We start from the raw sequence: 21745 nt of genomic DNA on the forward strand, positions 1-21745 counted from the left end.
GAACTGACTTAGAAAATTCAAACATGCCTTTTAAGTACATGCAGAGTCTATAAAACCACATTCATGAAAAAGAGATTTAATTAACATTTTTTAAAATAATTAATTTACTAATATATTGGCCAAATGGATTAAATTACCATGAAATTGACACACGTTCACCCTCATCATTGTGACAATTAAAATATTAACAATAACATGAACAGAAAAACTATCACTCCATCAGCGTGCAGATGATCTGTAATGCCGACTGCCATATCCTTAAGGCTGTGGCCCGCTGGCCAGGAGGCACCTGCAACTCATTTATTTTGCAAAACAGTACAGTGGGAATGCGTTTGGAGGCAGGGGCTGTGAGAAGTGGATGGCTTGTTGGTGAGCATCTTTTGTTCTAGTCTTTTATTTCAATTGTTTTAAGTTAGTATTTTCAGTCAGTCACTATTCCGTTAATGTTAAAATGTTATATTGTTTGGGTGACCGGGCATATGGCCCTAAAACATGGCTGATGACACCATACGCAAACCCTGAAACCCCTCAAGAGGTGCGCTATAATAACACACATGCCCACACACGCTCCGTAGAGCGCACCTTTGGTGTGCTTAAGGGCCATTGGATGTGTTTGGATCAGATACGGCCGGTGGCAAACTACTTTATACCCCTGAGAAGGTGTGCAAGATCATCCTGGCATGCTGTGTCCTCCACAATCTTACAATGACCCATGGCATTCCTGTAAGACCCGGCGCCATCGCTTCTAACAAACTGTGAAATTTACTACTTCTCTCTTCGCGTAACCACTTCCTTCATTCATGAATGAACTCTAGGCAAGCGGTTTCCTTATATGGAGAAATGGGGGCGTGGTAGTATGCTGATTGCAGATCACGGACACGCGCCTGTCAATTTAGAATGGTTCTGATTTACTAACATACGCATGGTGGTGAGAACAAAATTGGCCGGTACGCACGTGTCATGAATCCGATGGTGATTTTGCGCAAGTACTTATTTTTTGCAGAGAGTAAGAACATTTCTGCGCAGATATTAGTGAATGAGGCCCAATGTGCTTGTTTGGACTTGAGGTGGATGTCATTATGCATTCAACCTCATGGCTGTGGACATTATGCTTGCTCTGTTGGTATTCAGGGAAAGATGATCTATCATAGAAAATAAGCTTGCCACAGGACAAAAAAATCTTAGCATACAGATCATCTCAGCATGACTGTCAAAAGAAAAGAAAGGCAAATTATTAAGTTAAAAGTTGTCAAAGTCTTTGAAATGTCTAACACTTCAATCAGACCCGAAAGAGACAGTTGTGTGTTGCCACAAGGATGTAATATTTGTATTTATATGAGGTAAATATACATGTTATTCATGTTTGTGTCACGCTGTGCGATTACCTTTAGAGTACTCCCACTGGATGGTAGGAACAGGATAGCCCTCAGCTGAGCAGTTTAGTATCACTGCCTTTCCATAGATGCCATCCTGGTCCTTAGGTTGCACCACAAATTTGGGAGGAACTACAAGTCAAGCAGCCATTAGTCAACACTAATTTATCTAAAAAACAAATGTATCTACGGATCACCAGTGTTGGGGGTAACATGTTACAAATGTAATGTGTTACAGTGATAACTGGTTTGTTTTTTCTTTATCTCGATGATCGGCATATCTGGCTGATGTTAGTGCAACTGCAACTGCAGAGCAATGCTGGCACACTGTCCCATTCTTATGCATAACTCTCTCTGGTGCTGTTGTAGGTGACCAGCTTCAGTGTATTAATTTGCGCTCGTCATAGTGACTTAATCACAAACCCTTCTGTTTGTTTTGCCAACCTCAATATTTGTTTATCATGTTTGATATCATAGGCCAATGAATATTTATCCATGTGTCATAATTATCAGACTTTGATCCTCTGCCTGACCCTCCCTGTGTCCAAGGCAATTTATTAAGTTCATTATTATTAATAGAAGCCACTGATTTTAATACAAAGTGGTAACCCCTGTATGTGAATGCATGAATGAGTCAGACCTGCTCAGCACTGGATTTGAAATGAACTGTAATAAACTGAAGCTTCTGTGCCTTGATTGCCTGCTGTGAACAACATGACCCTCATCCATTTAAAATAAAAATTAGTTCTTCTGAGCTCATTTTGGTAAAAGTAATGCAAAGGTAGTGTAATAAGTAAGTTATTACTGTACACAGAGAATAATATTGTAAAGAAACTTATTACTTTTAAATTAGGGTAACTAGTAATATGTAATACATAACATTTTGAGAGTAACTTGCCCAACACTGCTGATCACTAACAGCTCACTGTTGAAGAAATATCTCAAGGTCTTTCAACAACTGATCTGAAGTCTGAGGAGCATACATTTGGCTCATGGCATTTTTCATTGTATTCAGGGAGAGAGATCAAGGACCAACTTACCTTACAGATAAGAGTTGGGTAAATAACTTCTAGTCATTTAAAGACCTGGTACTGACACTCTGCACTATATTATCTGTCATCACCATTCACTCCCTTTGTCCCTAAAACTTTTAATGGCAGATGACACAAGACACAAGGATCTCTGCTTGTATCTTACAGTATGCTTCAGTGGAATCATACCTTTTCTTTTCTCCTCAACACCACCACCCCGCCCACACCTATCTCCCCCCTCCTCACCTCGGACTATGAGCTGGCTCTGGTGCTCTACAGCCGCAGCTTGGTTGCGTGCTATGCAGGTGTAGTTGCCATTGTGCATCAGTGTGAGGTTGGAGATACGCAGTGAGCTGGTGAAGTCTATGTTGTCTATGGTGACACCCAAGCTGGCTGGGATTGGCTGACCATCCTTCTGCCAGGTGATGAAGACGGGCTGGTCGCCAGACATTACCACGCAGGGGATGAAGACTCGCTGGCCAATGGAAAACCGAGGGAACTCAAATGGGTGGATGGTAGGTGGAACTGTTGATGAGACATTCAAATTCATTGCCTGACACAATTTGGTAAGACCGTGCTATATTTCTTACAGCTGAACCATTTGGATGATTAAACATAACAGATATAAACATGGGCATCATGATTAAGTTCTAGTACTATTGTATTATTAGAAGATAATTAAAAAGTAATCCAGCTGTTCATCTAATTATAAATACATTATGCTTCAAATGTAGCTTGTCACACAATTAGAAAAATAAATTATGTACAGAAATCAAAAAATGTTGATGCATCCAGATGCATTAATGATCATTTTATCATTGCATCATAGCAGCCTAATTTGGAATCAAATCAAACTGTGAGGTGCTCAGAGGTTACCACCCTTAATATATACGTACCTATGCATGTGATGCTGAGCTACTTTATGAAGCACACCCAGAGTGACTCAGTAGTCACATTTCTCTCTGTATTAACTTGTTCCTAGTATTAAAACATTATGCTGTAATTTTGCAGGAATGAGGTTATTTTATTGCCTCTACCCACATAATTTGGAGCAGCTGAATTCTCACTCAAAAACCATGCATATAACATTCTCTCTCACTGTCTTTTGCTCTCTGGGGACACTGTAGCCATCGTGAGAACCAGATGCTTTGGAAAATTAATGATTTAAAATAACATTGGAATAAGCTGCACTTCAGCGCTTATTTAATTCACAACAAAATAGGCATAATAGGCTCCTGGGGATTCCCTCTCAGCAGCGGTGGAATGCTAAGCAGCCTAGAAGCAAATTAGTCGGGGTGGAATGGCAGCATAGCTTTGTCTACGCTGTGTGATTTCCCTCCCTCCTTGCACACTTGTTAGCACGTCAAGACCTGCCAAAGAGAAAGATGGGGGGGCATCCGACATTTTTTATTATGCAGCGTCATTGAAGAAAGAAAGCAATCTGAGGTTATCATCATCTGGCTCAGAACAACACAGCTGCATATTCAGATGAGTCTCAGATTAGCTGGCTGGGATGATGGAGATGGTGCTTTGCTATCAGTGATGGGAGTGTGGAGTGTTTTTTTTTTACAAGTTGTTGTATACAAATATCCATCTGTATATCTATGTTTTCTGTGATAAGGAAAGGTAGATACTAACGTGATGCTTTAATGTATCTTTTAAATGCTATGAACATCATCCATACACCAGATGGAAAAACAGATTGATGCAGACTGACAAAGTGATTCCATTTCAGTATTCACAGACTAAGAGATTAATGATGGAGTACTCATGAATGTACTCTGCAGGTACTGGGGTATGACACAATGTGTATACATATCTCAAACAAATGGCTTAAGCTGCTTACTTGACACTTCAGATAGACAATAATCCCGATAGAGTACCAAACATTACACACAGCTACAGCACATAAATCTTATGCTATTTTTCTAAATATAAAGTCCAGGCTTATTTTCCAGGGCTGAGTCATGAACTGTAACTGAAGACAGATTAGACTGAGGTTCATACCTTTCACAGTAACATAGACGCTCTGGTGCGTGGAGAGCTGAGGCTGCACAAGCACATTGCAGGTGTATTCTCCTTCATCCACATCTTTCTGCACATCAAACAGCTTCAGGGTGCCATTGTTCTCAAAGGCCCGCTGGCGGTGATTGTATGGCAGCAAATTGGAGTCCTTATACCACTTGATGGAGTAGTACGGGTAGCCAATGACACGGCAGTGGATGTACATGTCCCGCCCAGCGATGGCAGTGAGGTTTTTCATTGGTCTGATGCTGGCAGGCCCTTAAGGGACACATTGGAGAGACAACTCTCTTAAAATGATTTTGAGGCAGGGGGTTGGTGGTAGTGTAAAAGATAGCTGTGCTTTGTTCTGTGTGTTTTCAAGACACCACAAACATGCCTTTTACATACCATGATTCATTCTGATGGTAAGGAATTAAAACATTGTCAAGTTTTATTTAGGAGTCTCAGACTAAGATACCCTTGTGGTAAGTCAAAGAAAGGGAAACCAGGCTCAGAATCATTACTCATGGACCCATTCTGGTCTGTTTTCCTCCATATCAAATGTGCTTTTTGATGAGTCAGAACCAGGGTCTTGTGTACCATCTATTTGATCCTGTAGTTAATAGGCTCGTTTGAGATGAACTGTGCTTGCCTGGAAAGTAGACGAGATCAGGCGGCTGCAGCAGGGGGCGGTGACAAAAAGCTGTGGTCAAGTCGGACAGTTTCCCGACAGTTTCCAGCAGCCTTCAGTCCGTGCAGGAAGTCACATCCTGTCTGTTATGATGTCGATTTATTAAAATATTGTCAGACTTATATATCAGTTTGTTCTCAGTCTCAAGTTATTTTAATTATGATAGATTAATTTATTAAAATTCTTTACAGGCGATCTATAATTTATGTTCATGGTTCAACCTCCATTTTACATGAATTTTAATGTAAATCAGCATCATATCAGTTTGCTGCTGCAGAGCAGACCTGTCCTCTCAACTTGGCTAAATGAATTGTGTCTGACTATAAGGTTAATATTTCCAGAGGAAAAAATACGAAACAACAGCTTTCATTAAGATCAGTCAGATATAGTCAGGGCTTCACATCTCTACAGATGTTATTTTAAGAATCCTCACATCCCACTGACCACAAGTTTCTGTGTTGCTAAACACCTCAATAATTAAAACAGTCCAATGTTAATATACAGTAGACTACATATAGTTTATGATGAATGTATTTAGTCTCTGACGACTAAACTTCACCATCAGTCACACAACATTCTGTTAACAGAATAAGCCTTCAATTCAGACAAATAAAATGTAAATCTCTGAAATTCAACAAAAATTAAAAGTTTATCTAAAACGTCATCTTGTTGAGTCAACATCTAAACCAATCAGCTGTTAGACTGGGTGAGAGCCAGTTGGTGGAGAGCAACTGCAGGGCCTGGCTCTAAAAACTGCGGCTGCCTCACTATCGCCAGATTATCATTGTCCACTTTTGTAATACATCAGAGCAAGTCAGGATGAAGTCGGACACAAAACTAACCGGCATGCATTGTGTGGCTATCGCCGGTGATCAAATCTGCACAGGCCTGGCTCATCTCGAACGGGCCTACCATTACCTTGCGCTCCCACTTTTTGGTGCCAGATGTGATTGCCTCTGACAAGCATTTGAGTGGAATGTTCCATTTCTCCACTCACAAAGCTATTATTAAAACCATTACTCATGTTGTCAGCTTTTGCACACGCTTGTGAAAAACCAACAGAATAACCAATGGGCTTCCATAGCTTTGTGTCTCTCAGGGAAATTGACTGTTGAGCTTCTTTTTAAAGCAATATAGAAAACAGTTTAACTAGGCTCTGTAGTGTACTTTGAGCACAAGCATATCCTGAGTTGCTACTCTCTTTAGCTCGATTAAGGAGCCAACGATGTGAGAAACAGTCATTACACTTTCTCTGCAATGGCACCTGTGGAGATTTATCTTCATCGCTTGGCTGCATTCAGCATCCGTGGACCTTCACTGATGGACTTGAGAATCGCCCTATTTAGCCTTACAACATGCAAGAATGAACACAATCAAATTAAACCAATCAGTGTACTGAAAGTACCCTTCCCTCTCTGCAACAGAGAAATACTAATAGCCTTGCACCAAGCACAGCACTATTACCGCTACATGACATCAGCAACCCAGCCAACCAATTCCCTGTAGAGAGCAGATAGCACTACAGTCATACACTGGAGCTAACAGTAAATCACCTGAATGGTGTCCCAATATGACGCTATCAGCAGGGCCTGGGTAGGAAGCAGGGTATTAGAAAAGTTAATGTGGACACCAGTTACTGATTATAAGATGGCCCATACAGGAGGCTGTAGAATTATCTGTCATAGCAAGAGAAAACAGAATGAAGCTACAATATCCAATATCAAGTTTTTAAACACGAGAGAGACTAGCAACACCTAATGACTTAAACTAAAAATCAGTTTCAAGTCAGGCATTCTTTTAACATCTGCACATCCAGGCACTTTAAATGTAGCCAATTCAGAAGGTTTAAAACAGAATAGATCAGGACATGTTCATGTGTATATGTGATGGTGTGTTGGAAGAGTTGATCTGACAAGCACCTCTTACGTTTATTCGCGCCTGGTAGGAAACTGTCCCAGCCGAATTGTTGCAGATGCAGCGATACACCCCTCCATCAGGTACTTGGGTCTGGCTGATGTTGAGGTGGCTGACCACATGACCCTCAGTGTTGGTGTAGTAGGAGATTCGGTGGCGGCTGTCCCTTATCACCGGTTCGTCATCCAGAGTCCATGTTACACGCGGTTCTGGTGTGCCCTTCACAGTGCATGACAGCGACACAAATTCATTGATGTTGTAGACCTTCTCACTGAATGAAGCCAGAATCTTGGGGGTGCCATCTGGACAGTGGAGAGAGATACACATGGCAATGTTCGTTTAATTACTACACACTAATTATTGTTAAAATAAATAAATGACTGTATTCTTGCAATATTATGACTTTATTCTTGTGAAATTATGACTTGATTCTTGTAGACCTACGACTGTATTCTTGTAATATTATGACTTTATTCTCATAGATTTATGACTGTACTGTATTCTTGTAATATTTCAGCTTTATTCTTGTAGATTTACAACTTTATTCTCATAGATTTATGACTTTATTCTTGTAGATTTACAACTTTATCCCTGTAATATTATAACTTATTCTTGTAGATTTACAACTTCACTTTCTTCATATTAAAACTTGATCCTGGTAGATTTATTTATTTATTTACTTTATTCTCGTAGATTTATGACTGTTTTCTTGTAATATTATGCCTTTATTCTCATGGATTTACGACTTTATTCTTGAAATAGTATGACATTATTATATAGATTTACAACTTTACAACTTTGAACTCCTAATATTATGACTTTATTCTGGTAGATTTACAACCTTATTTTTGTAGGTTTACAACTTTATTCTTGAAATCTCAGTTGTTTTTTTCTTAATTCTTTACCATGGCCCTAATCCTCATTCATAAATAGTAGAATTTAAATGGAGAGCAGATTATTTCAGCTAATTTCTTTGGCTCCACATCATTGATTATTAATACTCTACTTACACTGGTGTCATCATGAAAGACCAACACTGCAACATTCCAGCTTGTATAACAGTATGCAAGTCTCTTTCACAAAATCTAATAAAGTTAAACTGTACTACATCACACAACACATTCTGGATTTGAACATGAACACACATACACAGTACACAGTTTGGATTAATGTGTGTATACACAAATACCTATACATGTAACACAAAGAGATCTTTCATGTAATGTGCTTCCTCCCACACATCTCCAGTAAGATTAATGTGAATTCTGACCTTCTAGTATGACTTGAACAAAGTCCTGGGCAGACATCTTCCCATGTCTGGCAAAACACTGATAGGCTCCTCCGTCGCTCTTGGCCATGCCAGCCATGACCAGGTTCTCCCTGTTTTGGCCTGTCATGCGAACGCTGTTACTGGGGTAGATGAGCTCTCCGTTGCGGTACCATGACAACTGGTACTCCTCTGAGCCAGTTACACTGCAAGACAGTGAAACCTGGCTTCCCACGCTGCCCTTCACCTTCCGTGGGCTAACCACGACCTTCAGGGGCTCTGTAGGTTAGGGAGGTAAAAATTCAGCTGTTTTAAAAGTAGCTTCTGTTAAACAGAAGATTTGAGTATTTAGTTTTAATTGTTTCTTGTAGTTTTACCAAGGCATCATTATTATTTTACATGAGAAAAATTAAAAATGCTACATGTAGCACCAAAAACATTTGAACATTTGCAGCATCTTTAGATTCATAGCTCACCTCTGTTTTGAGGCATTATACCACTGATAAAACTCCATCCCAGTGACTTACCACCAGCCCATGGGCACTGACCTTTTACCTGCAGCCTGCCAACCACCTCAGCATTGCCGTAGCCATTCCACACCTCACACACATATGTCCCTGTGTCGCTGGGCTGGGCTCTCTCTATCAGCAGGCCTGTCACACTCTGTCTGAAGCGAGTGTCTGGCTCCAGCGGCCGGTTGTCCTTTAGCCAGCGGTATTTGGGTGCGGGGTGACCGGAGGCCTTGCAGGGCAACTCCACTCGATGAGATGCCATCACCTCACGACGCTCAAAGCTGTCCAAGATGTGGGGTGCTGAGTTGGTGGGATCTGCATGGAGGAAATGTGATACAGGGTGTTAAAACTGAGATGACTGTGTGCTTTTAATTAACCCTATAATACTGTACTGTGTGTCTAATGCTTCATGGTTATCTAGGTGGCTGATTGGGTAAAGGGCACACACTCTAGCCGAATTGTTAGTTTCCAACATGTGTTTTGTCAGTGGACTTTCATGTGTACATATTACACACCAAGTATCCTCCTGCATCTGCTGTTGAAATTGCAGGACACCAATGCCGGGATGTCAACAAAATCACATGGTTAGGTTTAGAAAAATGCATCATGGTTTGGCACTACATTCATATGGGAAGCACACACCAAGCTCCCGATAAAAAGTCCAGGGTTTGTTGGACCCATCCACCACCCCACCCGCCTGCTCCAAAGGGGCTTTCTACCACCTTGTATTGCATCCTTACTGCAGTAACAATTCATGACATGAAATTTTATTGTAGTCTGTGAAAATGACCCGGATTGTCAAAATGACATAAAAACTTCATGTTCACTTGACACAAAAACTCATTCCTTGTGAGCTTGACAAAAAAATTCATGTTAAGTCAACAATTTTTGAGTTTTGAGTTAATTTGACTGAAATTTATGAAGCCGATTTTGCCTAATTAGCAATAAACAATAAACAGTACTATCATTGTGCACCTCACATATTGTGGCATGGCTAAATGGGTGGAGTTTCCCATCATGCCATGAGACAATGTGTTTAAAGCCATAAGCCGAAGAAAACGGTGTTTAAATGTGTTCTAAATTACTCATGTTACCCATTACACACTGATTAATGATTATGTATTTCCCAATGGTTCTAATAGATTACAGTTAATGTTGTGTTAAAAGACATTTTGCACCATGAGTTATGTCATATCCACAGTTAATGACCTCCCACTTGTGTGGATATTAGAATGTTAAACATAAAGCTGCATTAAGGTGAAAAAAAGAGTACTTCCTGATTCAGAATTCATCTCTGTGCCTTATTCTACAAATTGAGAACCTGAACTTACAATATACAATATATTTTTGTATAGCTTGTACTCAATGTTTTTATGTTCATATGACATAGAATTAAATGCTCAAACAACAAAAAGTAATATTAATCTGACATAAAATTCCTGTCAGACAAGGGTCATGTGACACATTTATTTTGTGTCTGCTATACTCAAAACTTTAATGTTACTGTATTGTATTAAACTTTATAAACTAAAAGTTTTGAGTGTAAGCTGTTTGCAAGAAAATTTTGTCTAGTGAGCAAATTAGGGTTTACAGTGTTGCAGTGTTCAAACTGTGGTGTATTATACCACCACAACAGGTGCCTTGCGGCCACAATATGAGCTGATGCCACCCCTTTATGTAGCATACTGCTGCCACATCTGCCATCTGGCCAACCAGTGGCATCTCATAACACCATGAAAGGTTACATCCAGCTGCATTGCAAACCACTGCTCCCCAGCAGCGTATCATACCATTGTGAAAGGTAGCCTTTAGTGTTGGTGTCTGACGCCGAAATCACTGACATAGCGGCAGTATTTGACAACACCAGAGTGAGAATTGGATGGAGTTTCAATGTGGCTTATGATCAGGTATAGTATCCCCAGAATTTATGGAGAGCTAAAAGTCCTGCTGAAAAGACTGTCATTTTGATCAAAATCCTTATTTTCACTTACACAATGTCTTTACTTGGAAGCAGAGGTGTACCGGGACACCATTAACTGTATCTGTATCTTTATCTGTCCAACCAACACAATGATCTGTCATTGATAGGATGTCTAAAGTTTGGGAATGTTAATTAGCCTGATATGGTTGTGTTGCTTTGATTTAGCAAAAGCTGAACATCACAATTTGGATGGAACATTTGTGTTAACTTTATTTTCATGGAGTCTAACATTAGCTAGTGTGATACTTGTTATTTAAATTTTCACTTGTGTTAGTGCTCTGGGAAGATTTGTTTAGCATCACAAATGCCAACATTTTGCCGATGAATACAACAAAAGTTAAGCTCCTCAGCCAGAGTGCCAGCTACCTGCAAGTGCAACCTGTTGAGCTCTCATTATATTATGAAGCGGAACTCTCAGGATGGCTACTTTCATTTCATTTAATATGGCACCACCTGAATACACACTATGATGATCACTGGTATGAGACAAAAACTGACTTGAACACTAGACCTTCTCCCCCAGCATTCAGGCAGCCTCACACAGCAGATTCGGACCATGCCAAAATAATGCCATGGAGTGTTTATGGCTGTGTGGTCACAGTGCTTGAGCCCCAATACAATGTGCTTTAGTCAGTCTGTGTGCCTGCTCTGTATAAATGAGCACAAGCTGCAGTTCGGGAATGAAAGGTCAGAGCCTATATCATTGTATTTAGTGACAATATGCCAGTGTTTGAGAGCCTTAACTCTTACAGTAGTAATAATGGTCAATGGGCAACCACAGACTGTTTACATTAAAGAAGAAATGTACACAATTAGCTAAAATGGGCCAATGTTACTTATGATGTTGTTAAAGACAACCCTTGTTATAGTAGCCTAAATAAGGCCCTGAGAAAGGGGCCAATGCACAGCTCACTAAAAAAGTCATGAGCTGAAATAAAATGTCCCTGTGACAGTTTTTTCTTTGAATTGTAGTGGTGGTGAAATCAATTTATAAATGTAATATCTAAGCCCTGTCTTTTAATTGACCAAACAGCACTTGCATTAGCTGTGAAGAGCAAAAACAACATTAGTTTTAACATGCTGCAATGTAGTATAGTGTACGTTCATGCAATTCTGGACCCGGCTTTACATTCTCTTAACTTTTTTTTTTTTTTTTTCTTTAAGTGCACTAAACTGATGTCCCTTCTATACTTAAATTTAAGGTCTAGTGTGTAGGATTTAGGGGGATATGCTGGCAGAAATATTATATTATATTATATTATACAACAGTTCGTTCCGGCCCTGCAATCTGATTGGTCGAGAGACAGTAAAACCGTGACGATATTGGAGTACAACATCACGGTTATTTCACTGTGTATGTATCACTCCGCCTCACAGCTGATTGCAATCAACAATAAAATCAAAACTGACGGTTAGTGTCAGTTAGGTCAGCAGTTGCGTTGCATCCCTGGAAAAGTATTTAAACAAACTTCCACCAGATGCAAATGCCCTTTATCTGAAGCCCAGGATGACAGCAACTCACACAGACAATATCTGGTACACTAAAGCTCCGCCGGGAATAAACTCATTCGCACAAATGCTGCCGAAGATGTGTAAAGAGGCGGGGACAACAGCTATCTACACCAATCACAGCCTCAGGGCGACTGCCATACAGAAGCTGTCAGATGGGGGTCTTGAAGTTAGGGAGATCATGACAGTGAATGGGCACAGGTATGATGTTGTTTTAATGTAGCCTATGTGTAAAGTTAGTCTTCTAATTAGGAGTCGGGTCCTAAAATATACCTTTTGTCTTGCAGATCTGAGAGCTTGTTAAAAAGCTACTGGAAGCCATCCATGGAGAGCAGAAAACGATGGAGCAACATACTGTCAGATCAGAAGGCAGAGTCAGCTGTGCCTGTGAAGCAACAGTCCACCATGCAGTCACCAGAGACTTATTTCACCACCTGCACAATTAATGTTAATGTGCAGATAAATGTGTATAAAGAGTAAGTGCCTGGCGCACAATGTCTGCGTTATATAGCAACGGTGACAGCGGAGTCCAGAGGGAACTATTTTTGTTGGCAGAAGACAAATAAAATGCATAAATTATCTGTTTTGTCCTCATTTGTCAACATTTCTTAATCAGCCTTGCTTATTTAACTGTTGAACTGTTGTATAAAAGCAATATCACACTCGAGCTCGTGATGTTATACTCGTATATCGTCACGGCTGTGATATGGTGATAGGCACGAGGCCGTAGGCCCCCTTCAGGGGAATAGAACCCCAACGTGCTGTTGGGAGTTATTTTCCCAGTATTCACCAGCTCATTATACGTTATCCCCTACTTATATTATATGTAGGAACATACAGGCTTTCTAAACTCTCCAGATTCTGGATTACAAGTAAATAGACAATGAAAGGCCACAAGGAGGGTCAAATGTTTATTACCCTGCCACTGAGCTTACCCTATCTGGGTGGCAAAAGGGGGTAAAAAGTTCACTTGAGATCCTTCAAGGCTCCGGATGTCATTAACGTCTCAAAAGGATTCAGTCTGAGGCTTCACGGTGATTAACAACCTGGCAAGGTTCTTAAGACAATGCTTTCTAAGTACATCCCATGATGTCCCCTCACACCACCCTGGGAAGTCACACCATCTCATTCACAATGGAGTGAAGAGGAGACTGAACAGACGTTAATGTCACAAATTAGATATGTTTCCTGAACAGACCAAGTCTCTGTCTCTTAGAAGTGAAATTCTACATTTGTTTCCTTTTTGTTTCCTTCTTTATGTCCTAACCTTGTACATGTGCAAAATCCATTTTTGGTAGCTGACTGATATTTTTCCTTTAATCCTGTAAAACAAAAGATTAATGAGTGGTAAATTCTTTTTTTTTTTTTTTTTTAATTCCTCATTTTACATGGAGCCATACTGCCATCTTGTGACGGAGTTAAGGAGAGTTCCCCTGAGGAATTCCGTATTATATTTATAATTAAAATATAGTTGGGTTTTCAACCTGTTTTTATGAATATGTGTTTCCTCATTTTGTTTTTTTCATTAAATATTGTAACTATAGGTTAGTCTAGAGTGTGTGTATTTGAAGCAGTTTATATGTGTACTCCACTGATATATGTGATATAATAATTGTATTAATTTTGATTGGATGTTAAGAACCAATTTTGACCATAATGGGAAGAGTATGGGTCTATCGCACTTAACATGCGATAGACCCAGTATATGATCTCCTATAATAAAAAGCATTGAATTTCCCCCAAAATAAAATAATAAGCTATTAACAACTAAGAGACCGCCTTAACAAACCTGCCTACTTTGGCCAGATAAAAACAAGTGAGCACAGTGCGTCTTTCTCTTGCTCTTTTCATCTCTCACTCTCTCCTACCTCCTCTTCCTTACTCTACCATCTTTTTTTCCCGCCTCTTTCCTTTTTTGTCTACTTGCTTTTGCTATATCTTATGTTTTAGCCAGTTACGGTGCCTGCGTAATTCTTGCTTGCTCACGATCAAAGTTATTTTGAACTTTTAAATTTTGCTCATCCATTTCTTTTTTTATCTCCAGTACCTTCAATAACATTATACTTGAAGTGACGAAGCCAGCCAATTTCAACATTTTTATGTGCGTTAATATTAACTTTGATAATAAGATCAAAAGGCCAACAAGATTGTTTTCAACTTTATTATAAGCGAGTAATCATAACAAAGTAGACAAGCGCCTGTTCCTCTTCACACCAGATTCATCGGAGCCAGCAGCTGCCAACCACTTGTCACAGTGGTTCTGTTGCCGAACCCAGAGACTTTCTGCAGCTTAAGAGGACCAACTTTTGAGGGCCACCTGAAAGGACATCGCCGTCAGGCTCAACCGCTCCTCCACCACTGTGTTCCAGCCGGTTTCATTCTGCTGGGAAGTCTGGAAGCTGTAAAGCGACAGTTCGGGGGTCCACCTGAATCAACGCTGCTAAGAAAGTAGGCAAAGAATTTCCCTTACTTGAGGCCGCCGCTGTGTGGTAGAAGAGTTGATGTCTAATAGGAGGCTTAATTATTCTGGTCGGAAATTAGATTTCCTTCGGTGAATGGTTTTGCGCATCCCTGCGTTCCCAATTTATCTATAACCACATACTCTCTCACTATCACCAAACTAAATAACTCACACGAGAGCATGGACCGCGGAACGCATCTGAACAAGGGGGGGCCATAATTTCAAGTCACGCGGAGGGGGTGGGGGGGCATATGCATTGAAACAGACAATATTACTGACATTGCGGAGCACTTTTTTTATTCTGACGCACAGTCACATCTACAGTACACGCATGAACACGAACGCATGCTTGCTCAGATTAACCCCTCTGATCCCACTCGAACATTCACACACAACAGGCCAAGCCTATTTATACATAAACGCACAGATGAGGCCACAGTGGAAGCTGGAGTAATTTGATCATTTTGTTTTTTCTGTTTACTTGAAGAAAATCAGATATCGATTTCTGTCTCTTCATTTTCCCAGATGCAGCCAGTGCAGGTGCCCGCCGTTAGCTCGCGACGCTCATGCATGACGTATTGATAAACAATGCACTTGATAGGCATCAATTCCCATCCCACAGGAGAAAACACGTCATATTATAGGCTATTAATAAAGAGATTCATGGGGTTGTTTGTTTCGTTCCCCTGGTCTGCATGTCTTTTGACGCACTGGTCAAGAATAGTGCTCCTATTTCGTTGTTTTCATTTAGTTTTTAATGAAATAAAGGCTGTTTCATATTCTATTCTCCTCCTCTGTATTTATTTAGGCTATTTTTCTACCTTTATATAATCACGCAGTGATTGAGGTTAAGGCAAGCCCAGCGCCAGGATGAAGTTACTGAGGGAGCGGTTAAAAATTACGAGGGGGCAAATCTTTATTATGCAACATAGGTTCACACAGTGAGTTATAAAGAGTGCGCAGACATGCGTAATAGTCGCTTGTAATGAGAGCTCGTCGCCGGTGAAACACAATAAACTGCACGTCTTCTTTCATGTTTGTCTCATGACAGATGGAGCTGACAGACAGACAGACAGACAGACAGACAGGGGGAGCAAGCGGCAAATTGGTATGAAAGCTGGTTCAGGGCATATTCGTCCATTTATGAATAAATATGGAGTGGAAACGCTCATGCATGTGCACCAAGTTCCTGTGTTGACATCCCGTCGCCAGGCTACATCTTCTTCGTCTTATTTTTCTTCTTCTTCTACTGTTTAATGGCAGTTGGCAAACAGCGAATTGGCCCATTACCGCCACCAACTGGTGGAGTGTGGATCAAAATGACTATTACTATTTGCGTTGGGTCCTGCCGGGTCCCAATGCAGCCCTCTATGTCAGAGTACAAAAGTTACCCGGGCCATGGCCCCCCTGGCCCCCCCGGTTCCGCGGTCTATGCACGAGAGTTACCTCTTGTTTCAATCCCTATATATATACTGTTGGTTTTTTGTCATTTCATTTCATTATCTTTTGCTATTTATTTATTCAGTTGTTACACATTTAGCTTTAAGGGCCAGTGTGTAAAATGGGTTGAAAACAGTGACATAAGTGGTCAAATTCTAGATTGCAGGGCTCACTCGCTCACCCCTCCTGTCGGGTAAATTATGGTGGCCTCGTAGGACCAAAAGCCTTGCGCAGACACGAGTTTTTCAGGAGTAGGTCTATCTAGCAACAAGGTGAATATTTATTTAGAAATCTAAACCATGTTACGATATTGTAATGGGTCACTCACGAGCAGGAGACCAGAGTAGCGTTCGGGAAAAAGGCCTGTTTATTTGAGCACTCCAAAAACTCTGGTATCACTCCAGGGGGTAGCACTTAAAAGACTCCGTCCCAAACTCTGACTCTTCTAGCATAACACACACACTTCATACACACATACTCACTTACAGTACCCAGCGGGGCAGCCCTCCCCTCTCTGCTCCACCAATCTCCAGCCCGCACACTGACTGACAGCTTACCACACTCACCACTGGGTCGCTACAATATTGTAGAGAGTTTTGTAGAAGAGTTTCTTGTAGCGGACACAGACCCAGAGGCATACCTGTTTGAGCTGGAGCATACAGATGAGGAACTCCATGTGTTGGATGCGAGAAGAGAGGCTGAATCCTCCGCTCCCATTTTGCTGCACAGAATGGGATTCGGTGCTACCATCATTGGGGAGATATATCATCAGGAGGAAAAGTGCCGCAGAGAGTGCATCACAAGGAGTGAAGTTGCATCTTCTTTTCCTCGCAGATGACGGTTCGGGTTCACTCTCTCCTGTTGCTTGGTAAGTGTGGTCCATTCGCAAACTTTATAACTAAAAAAACTACTATCCATCGATGAACTACTAACACTCTCTGCTGTTTCCTCCTCCTTCTTCCTTCCTTCCGCTGTCTTCGTTTGTTTAATTATACACGCAAACCGCATTCTCTGGCTGGCTGGATTGTCCGCTCGGGCTGCCGTACATACATGGCGGCGCAAGATGGCGACCTCTCTAAAGTAAGGCCCTTGCTATATATATATATATATATATATATATAGATAGATAGATAGATAGATAGATAGATAGCATAATTATAAGGCTAGGAAAAGCAAACAAATTTTATTTTATAGTGATTATACACTTACATATTTATGGGTAGAATATTCAGATTCAGATTCAGATTTGACAGTAAACCATGCCAATTATTACACACTGGCCCTTTAAATAAATCTTCATTTATTGCCAAGTTGTTGTCTGTGTATATCTCTTTTGAACAGGAACGAAGATCACTGCATAGAGAATTCATAACCCAGATAGTGAGATTGATTCATTATTAATAAGTGGCTGATGAATTAATAATTGGTTTAGGGAGTTATTAATTTGATTAGTCACTTCCCTCATTAGGAGGGTGGTGCCCCAAACTTTATTATGAGTGCAAATATTCTAGGTATTTCTCCTACATATATTATATTATATTATATTATATTATATTATATTATATAAGTAAGTTTTCTTTACTGTGTAATCACCTTTTTGTGCTTCTGTTACTTTCAAATGAGCAGTTTATATCCATGCAGAGAGCAGGTCCTCGTCAGTGGAGCCACGTTGCACTGCCATCTTTCTACAGTACCACATCATGGACAAACCAAACACTGGAACTAGGTCATGGATGTATTAAGAGACCTGGATACAGCATTGGCGATGGGGCCCTGTTCATTCCTATTAAAGTTGCTTAGTGGTTAGGGTTGGGAAAAGGAACCGGGTCCAAAGTTCTGATTCCGGAACCGGTTCCATCACATTTGGAGTAACAGTTCCTGCAAACGGTTCCTAGATTGTAAAAAAAATAAAATAAAAAATAAACCCCACGATTCCAGATTGTTGGCAGCTGTCTTTCATTTGGCCGTGTAAGTGACTGTGGTAACATCACGTGCATCTCCATGAGTGAGTCGAGTGGACCCGCCCACTGATCTCAGATCAGCGTCAGTCGAGTGAGAGAGAAGATGAGCATGTGACAGAAGTCATCCAAAGCCTGGTTATACTTTGAGAAATTCAAACAAAACAGTGCAAAGTGTATGAAGTGCAGTGCAGTCATCACTTGCACTGGTGGTAGCACATCCGCTATGATAAAACACCTCCTAAAACACAACATTAATCTCAGGGAATGTACCGTGTTCGACAACCTGAGAAAACCTCCGGTACCAGCGCCACCGCCCTCACCGTCACACCCGCAGGCTGTGCAGGATGAAGCCGCTCCAAGCAGCGTTAATGTTAACGATGCGCCCTTCCGAAAAGCACTAGATTTCCCTGCCTGTCTAACGTTACGTTACTGGTAACGTTATTGATAACTTAAGTTATGAAACTGGCTGTAAATCAGTTGGTCATGAATATAAAGTAACATTAAAGTGTCACGTTGTGTTTTCCTGTATTTAGAAAACACAGGCAGCAAGACCAGCAAAAGCTGTAATGTAACTCCTTCACTGTGGCAAAAGCTGGAAGGATGACCATAGAGAGAGCTGAAGAGTGTCACTGTGCTGTGACAAGATTTATTGTTAAAGATGCACATGCATTTTCCACCGTTGACTGTCCATCCTTTAGGTACAAATTTTATGAATGCATTTAAGTAATTTTTTTTTCTGACATTGCTGTGGTTAATTTGAAGTCATAGTGTTCACAATAGTGGTCATATTGTAGAAATCAGAGAATCACTTATTGTTGTTATATATTCTCAGGGAGATGATACAAGCATTGCATTTGTGTTTATTATATACTTGTTTAAGTATAGCAAGTATAATGAATATAATGTAGTAATCGTTAAGAGAAATCGGTAAGGAATTGGAATCATTAAAATCCTAACGAGTCCCAAACCTATTAGTGGTGCATGAGGCTCATATCACTCTATTCCCGCCATATAAAATTACCTGGATGATCAGTGCTGTTTCCACATTCTTGGGCCCATAGAGCAGGCACACTAGAGACTTCCAGACCCATCACAGCTGAGTGGCCGAGCGGCTAACTTAAGGTTTAGCACTCTGCTAACTTGAATGGGGATTAATTTATTTAATTTTGCGGCTCTTTTAGACTTTCCAAATGTTATCAGACTGAATGGCTTAAATTTTGCAAATCATTTTGCAGTATCCACTGATTTAAAGTTGTGTCTCTAAGTTTATGGGAAAACGTCTTTTTGGGCTCAATGGCGTCACACGATGAACCCCGGAAATTGCAGTACCACTGTTTAGCCGCTATGAAAGTTGGCTCCAAAGCCTGGCGCACTTCCTGGAGGCCTGCTCTGGATAGGGACATTCTAGTTTTCGTGTCTGCCACCATAGTTAGGAGCCCCACCATGATGAGCTGCATTGGAAAAAACGTTTTTAACGTAAACCCTGATTCAAGCATCACAACCGGATTCGTCAGCCCTTAGCCTGCTCCCTGCTGTGAGGGGCAATGTGTAATAAAAGAAATGACTAGTTTGCAAAATCAAAGTCATCCTATGTTGCAAACAGGATGGGTATTAAAGCTTGTGGTCATCCACGATCATAAGAATCAATTTAAAGATATAGAAAGACCAATGTACAGACATGTCATTCAAGATTTTTTCCCAAAATAATAACAAACAATTTCTGAGAGCTGATATCTGTTTCCATTGCATTATGTATGCTTTCCGGAATAAGGTACACAGATGCAGGTACACCCCAAAGGCACTGCAGCAGACAGATTTAAAAAAGAAAACTGAGGGCATATTACTGTGTATATTAGTCCTACAGTGCAAGTCAATTGCATCTTCATGTGGACCCTATCTGTTCTTACGGTCATCTTAAACTCAGTCCGTGATGACCATAATAACATCATCAAATAGTAACCCCCCAACAAGTCAATTGATCCTCATTTCAATCAGGAGAGACATGTTTTTATCGTAAAAAGAATATTAATCAATATGTGCACATAGGAATGCGAAATGTGAAAAGTCATTGGTGATTAGACGCTGTAGAGATGGTATAATTTAAGGAGGGTGACGAAACCACAGTTGAATATGGAACCCCCCCAGGTTCTAGACGCTGGTGGTGCAAGAGGTGGTGAGGATGAGATGAGAGGAAGATAGAGAAGTGCTGATGATCTGGATAAGTAGAAGAATGAGCAGATTTAAAATTTTGCAGTGGCATTCTGACTGGCTGAGAGAGATCTTGGCAAGTTCAATTGGACAAGTAAAAGAGTGAACACCCATAGTCAGCTAATTAGAGGAAGTGGTGGGAGTGGGATGGAGAGAGTTGTGAATGAATGAATGAGCACAAAGAAAGTCTTCCTGATTAAACTTACACTGAGCTTCATTTCAGTTAGGAGAGACACTTTTTTAAGGTAAAAAGAATAATTGTTAACACGTGCACATAGGAATGCTAAAATGTGAAAAGTCTTTGGCAATTAGACCCCATAGAGATAGTATGATTTAAGAAGGGTGATGAATCCATAGTTGAATAGGGAACCCCCCCAAAAGAAGAATAAGAATGGAGAGGGACAACTGACCAACTGACATTAGATGATGTTTACCTTACCAGCAGGCAACAGGCTTCTAATAAATAAGTAAAGAGAAAATTACGGGGAGATGCGCAGCTAGAGAAACATGCATAAAGCAAAACTATGGAAAAGATATGTGCATAGTGAAGTATATGACAGATATAAGCCCTGAATGAAATTAGTACAACTCTGATGAGAAATGTGTGGTAGGAATATGTCTGGAATTACAGCTAGGGAGCCATCAACTGTTAGATGATGAGAGATGTGAAAAAAAAAGTGTTGAAAAGGAAAGCAGCAAGGAAACGTGTTGACGTCTAACCACCAAATGATATAAAAGCCAGAGATGAAGTAAGCTGTGACAACAGAAATGATGGTGATATGTCAGAAAGGAAAGCTGAAAAGTGTGTGGTTCCATGGGTGTCTATATGTTGAAGATAATAAAAGGTCAATGAGGACCAAGTGAAATGAAAGATCATAAGACCAAACAGAAATTAAGGTCAGAAGACCAACTTAAATAAAATATTAAAACAAAACAAAACAAAACAAAACATTAAGGTCCGGCAACCAAACATAAATTAAAGTTAGCAATTTTGAGCATGACAGCAACAGAAAATAAGGGTCCGACAACCAAACTGAAATTACCGTGACTGGTGCGAGGTCCTAGTGACCTGGGCCTATATGTAGAACATATTAAAAGGTCAATGAGGACCAAACATAAATAAAAGGTCATAAGACCGAATAAAAACTAAGATCATAAGACCAACTCAAATAAAATGGTGAAAGTAAAATAAGGTCCGCCAACCAAACAGAAATTAAAGTCATCATGACAAACAGAAATTATTGTCCGACAACTGTAAAGAAATTACCGTGTATGAGCATAAGGTCCCGTAGACCTTGGATGCACAGACTGGGGTCCTAAAGACCATGTGTAGAACAAAACAAAAGGTCAGAAGACCAACAAAAATAAAAGGTCATAGACCGAACAGGAACTT

The 21745-nt window shown here is 40.4% G+C and overlaps 1 protein-coding gene across 3 annotated transcripts in view; it reads right to left on the minus strand.

Annotated features, from left to right (window-relative positions):
- Positions 1–21745, minus strand: part of LOC125897944 (Down syndrome cell adhesion molecule homolog) — a 315828-nt gene that overhangs the window by 140207 nt on the left and 153876 nt on the right. For 2 of the 3 annotated variants that reach the window (XM_049591460.1, XM_049591459.1), the window contains exons 5-10: positions 8829–9107; positions 8284–8559; positions 7019–7315; positions 4412–4687; positions 2651–2929; positions 1386–1505 (exon numbers count right to left, since the gene is read on the minus strand). In XM_049591460.1, the coding sequence (XP_049447417.1) occupies positions 1386–1505; positions 2651–2929; positions 4412–4687; positions 7019–7315; positions 8284–8559; positions 8829–9107 (1527 nt within the window). Of the gene's footprint in view, positions 1–1385; positions 1506–2650; positions 2930–4411; positions 4688–7018; positions 7316–8283; positions 8560–8828; positions 9108–21745 lie in introns of those variants that run through there. The other variant, XM_049591461.1, reaches the window with a different exon arrangement.

This window comes from Epinephelus fuscoguttatus, linkage group LG12 (genome assembly GCF_011397635.1).
Source record: "Epinephelus fuscoguttatus linkage group LG12, E.fuscoguttatus.final_Chr_v1".
NCBI lineage: Eukaryota > Metazoa > Chordata > Actinopteri > Perciformes > Serranidae > Epinephelus > Epinephelus fuscoguttatus.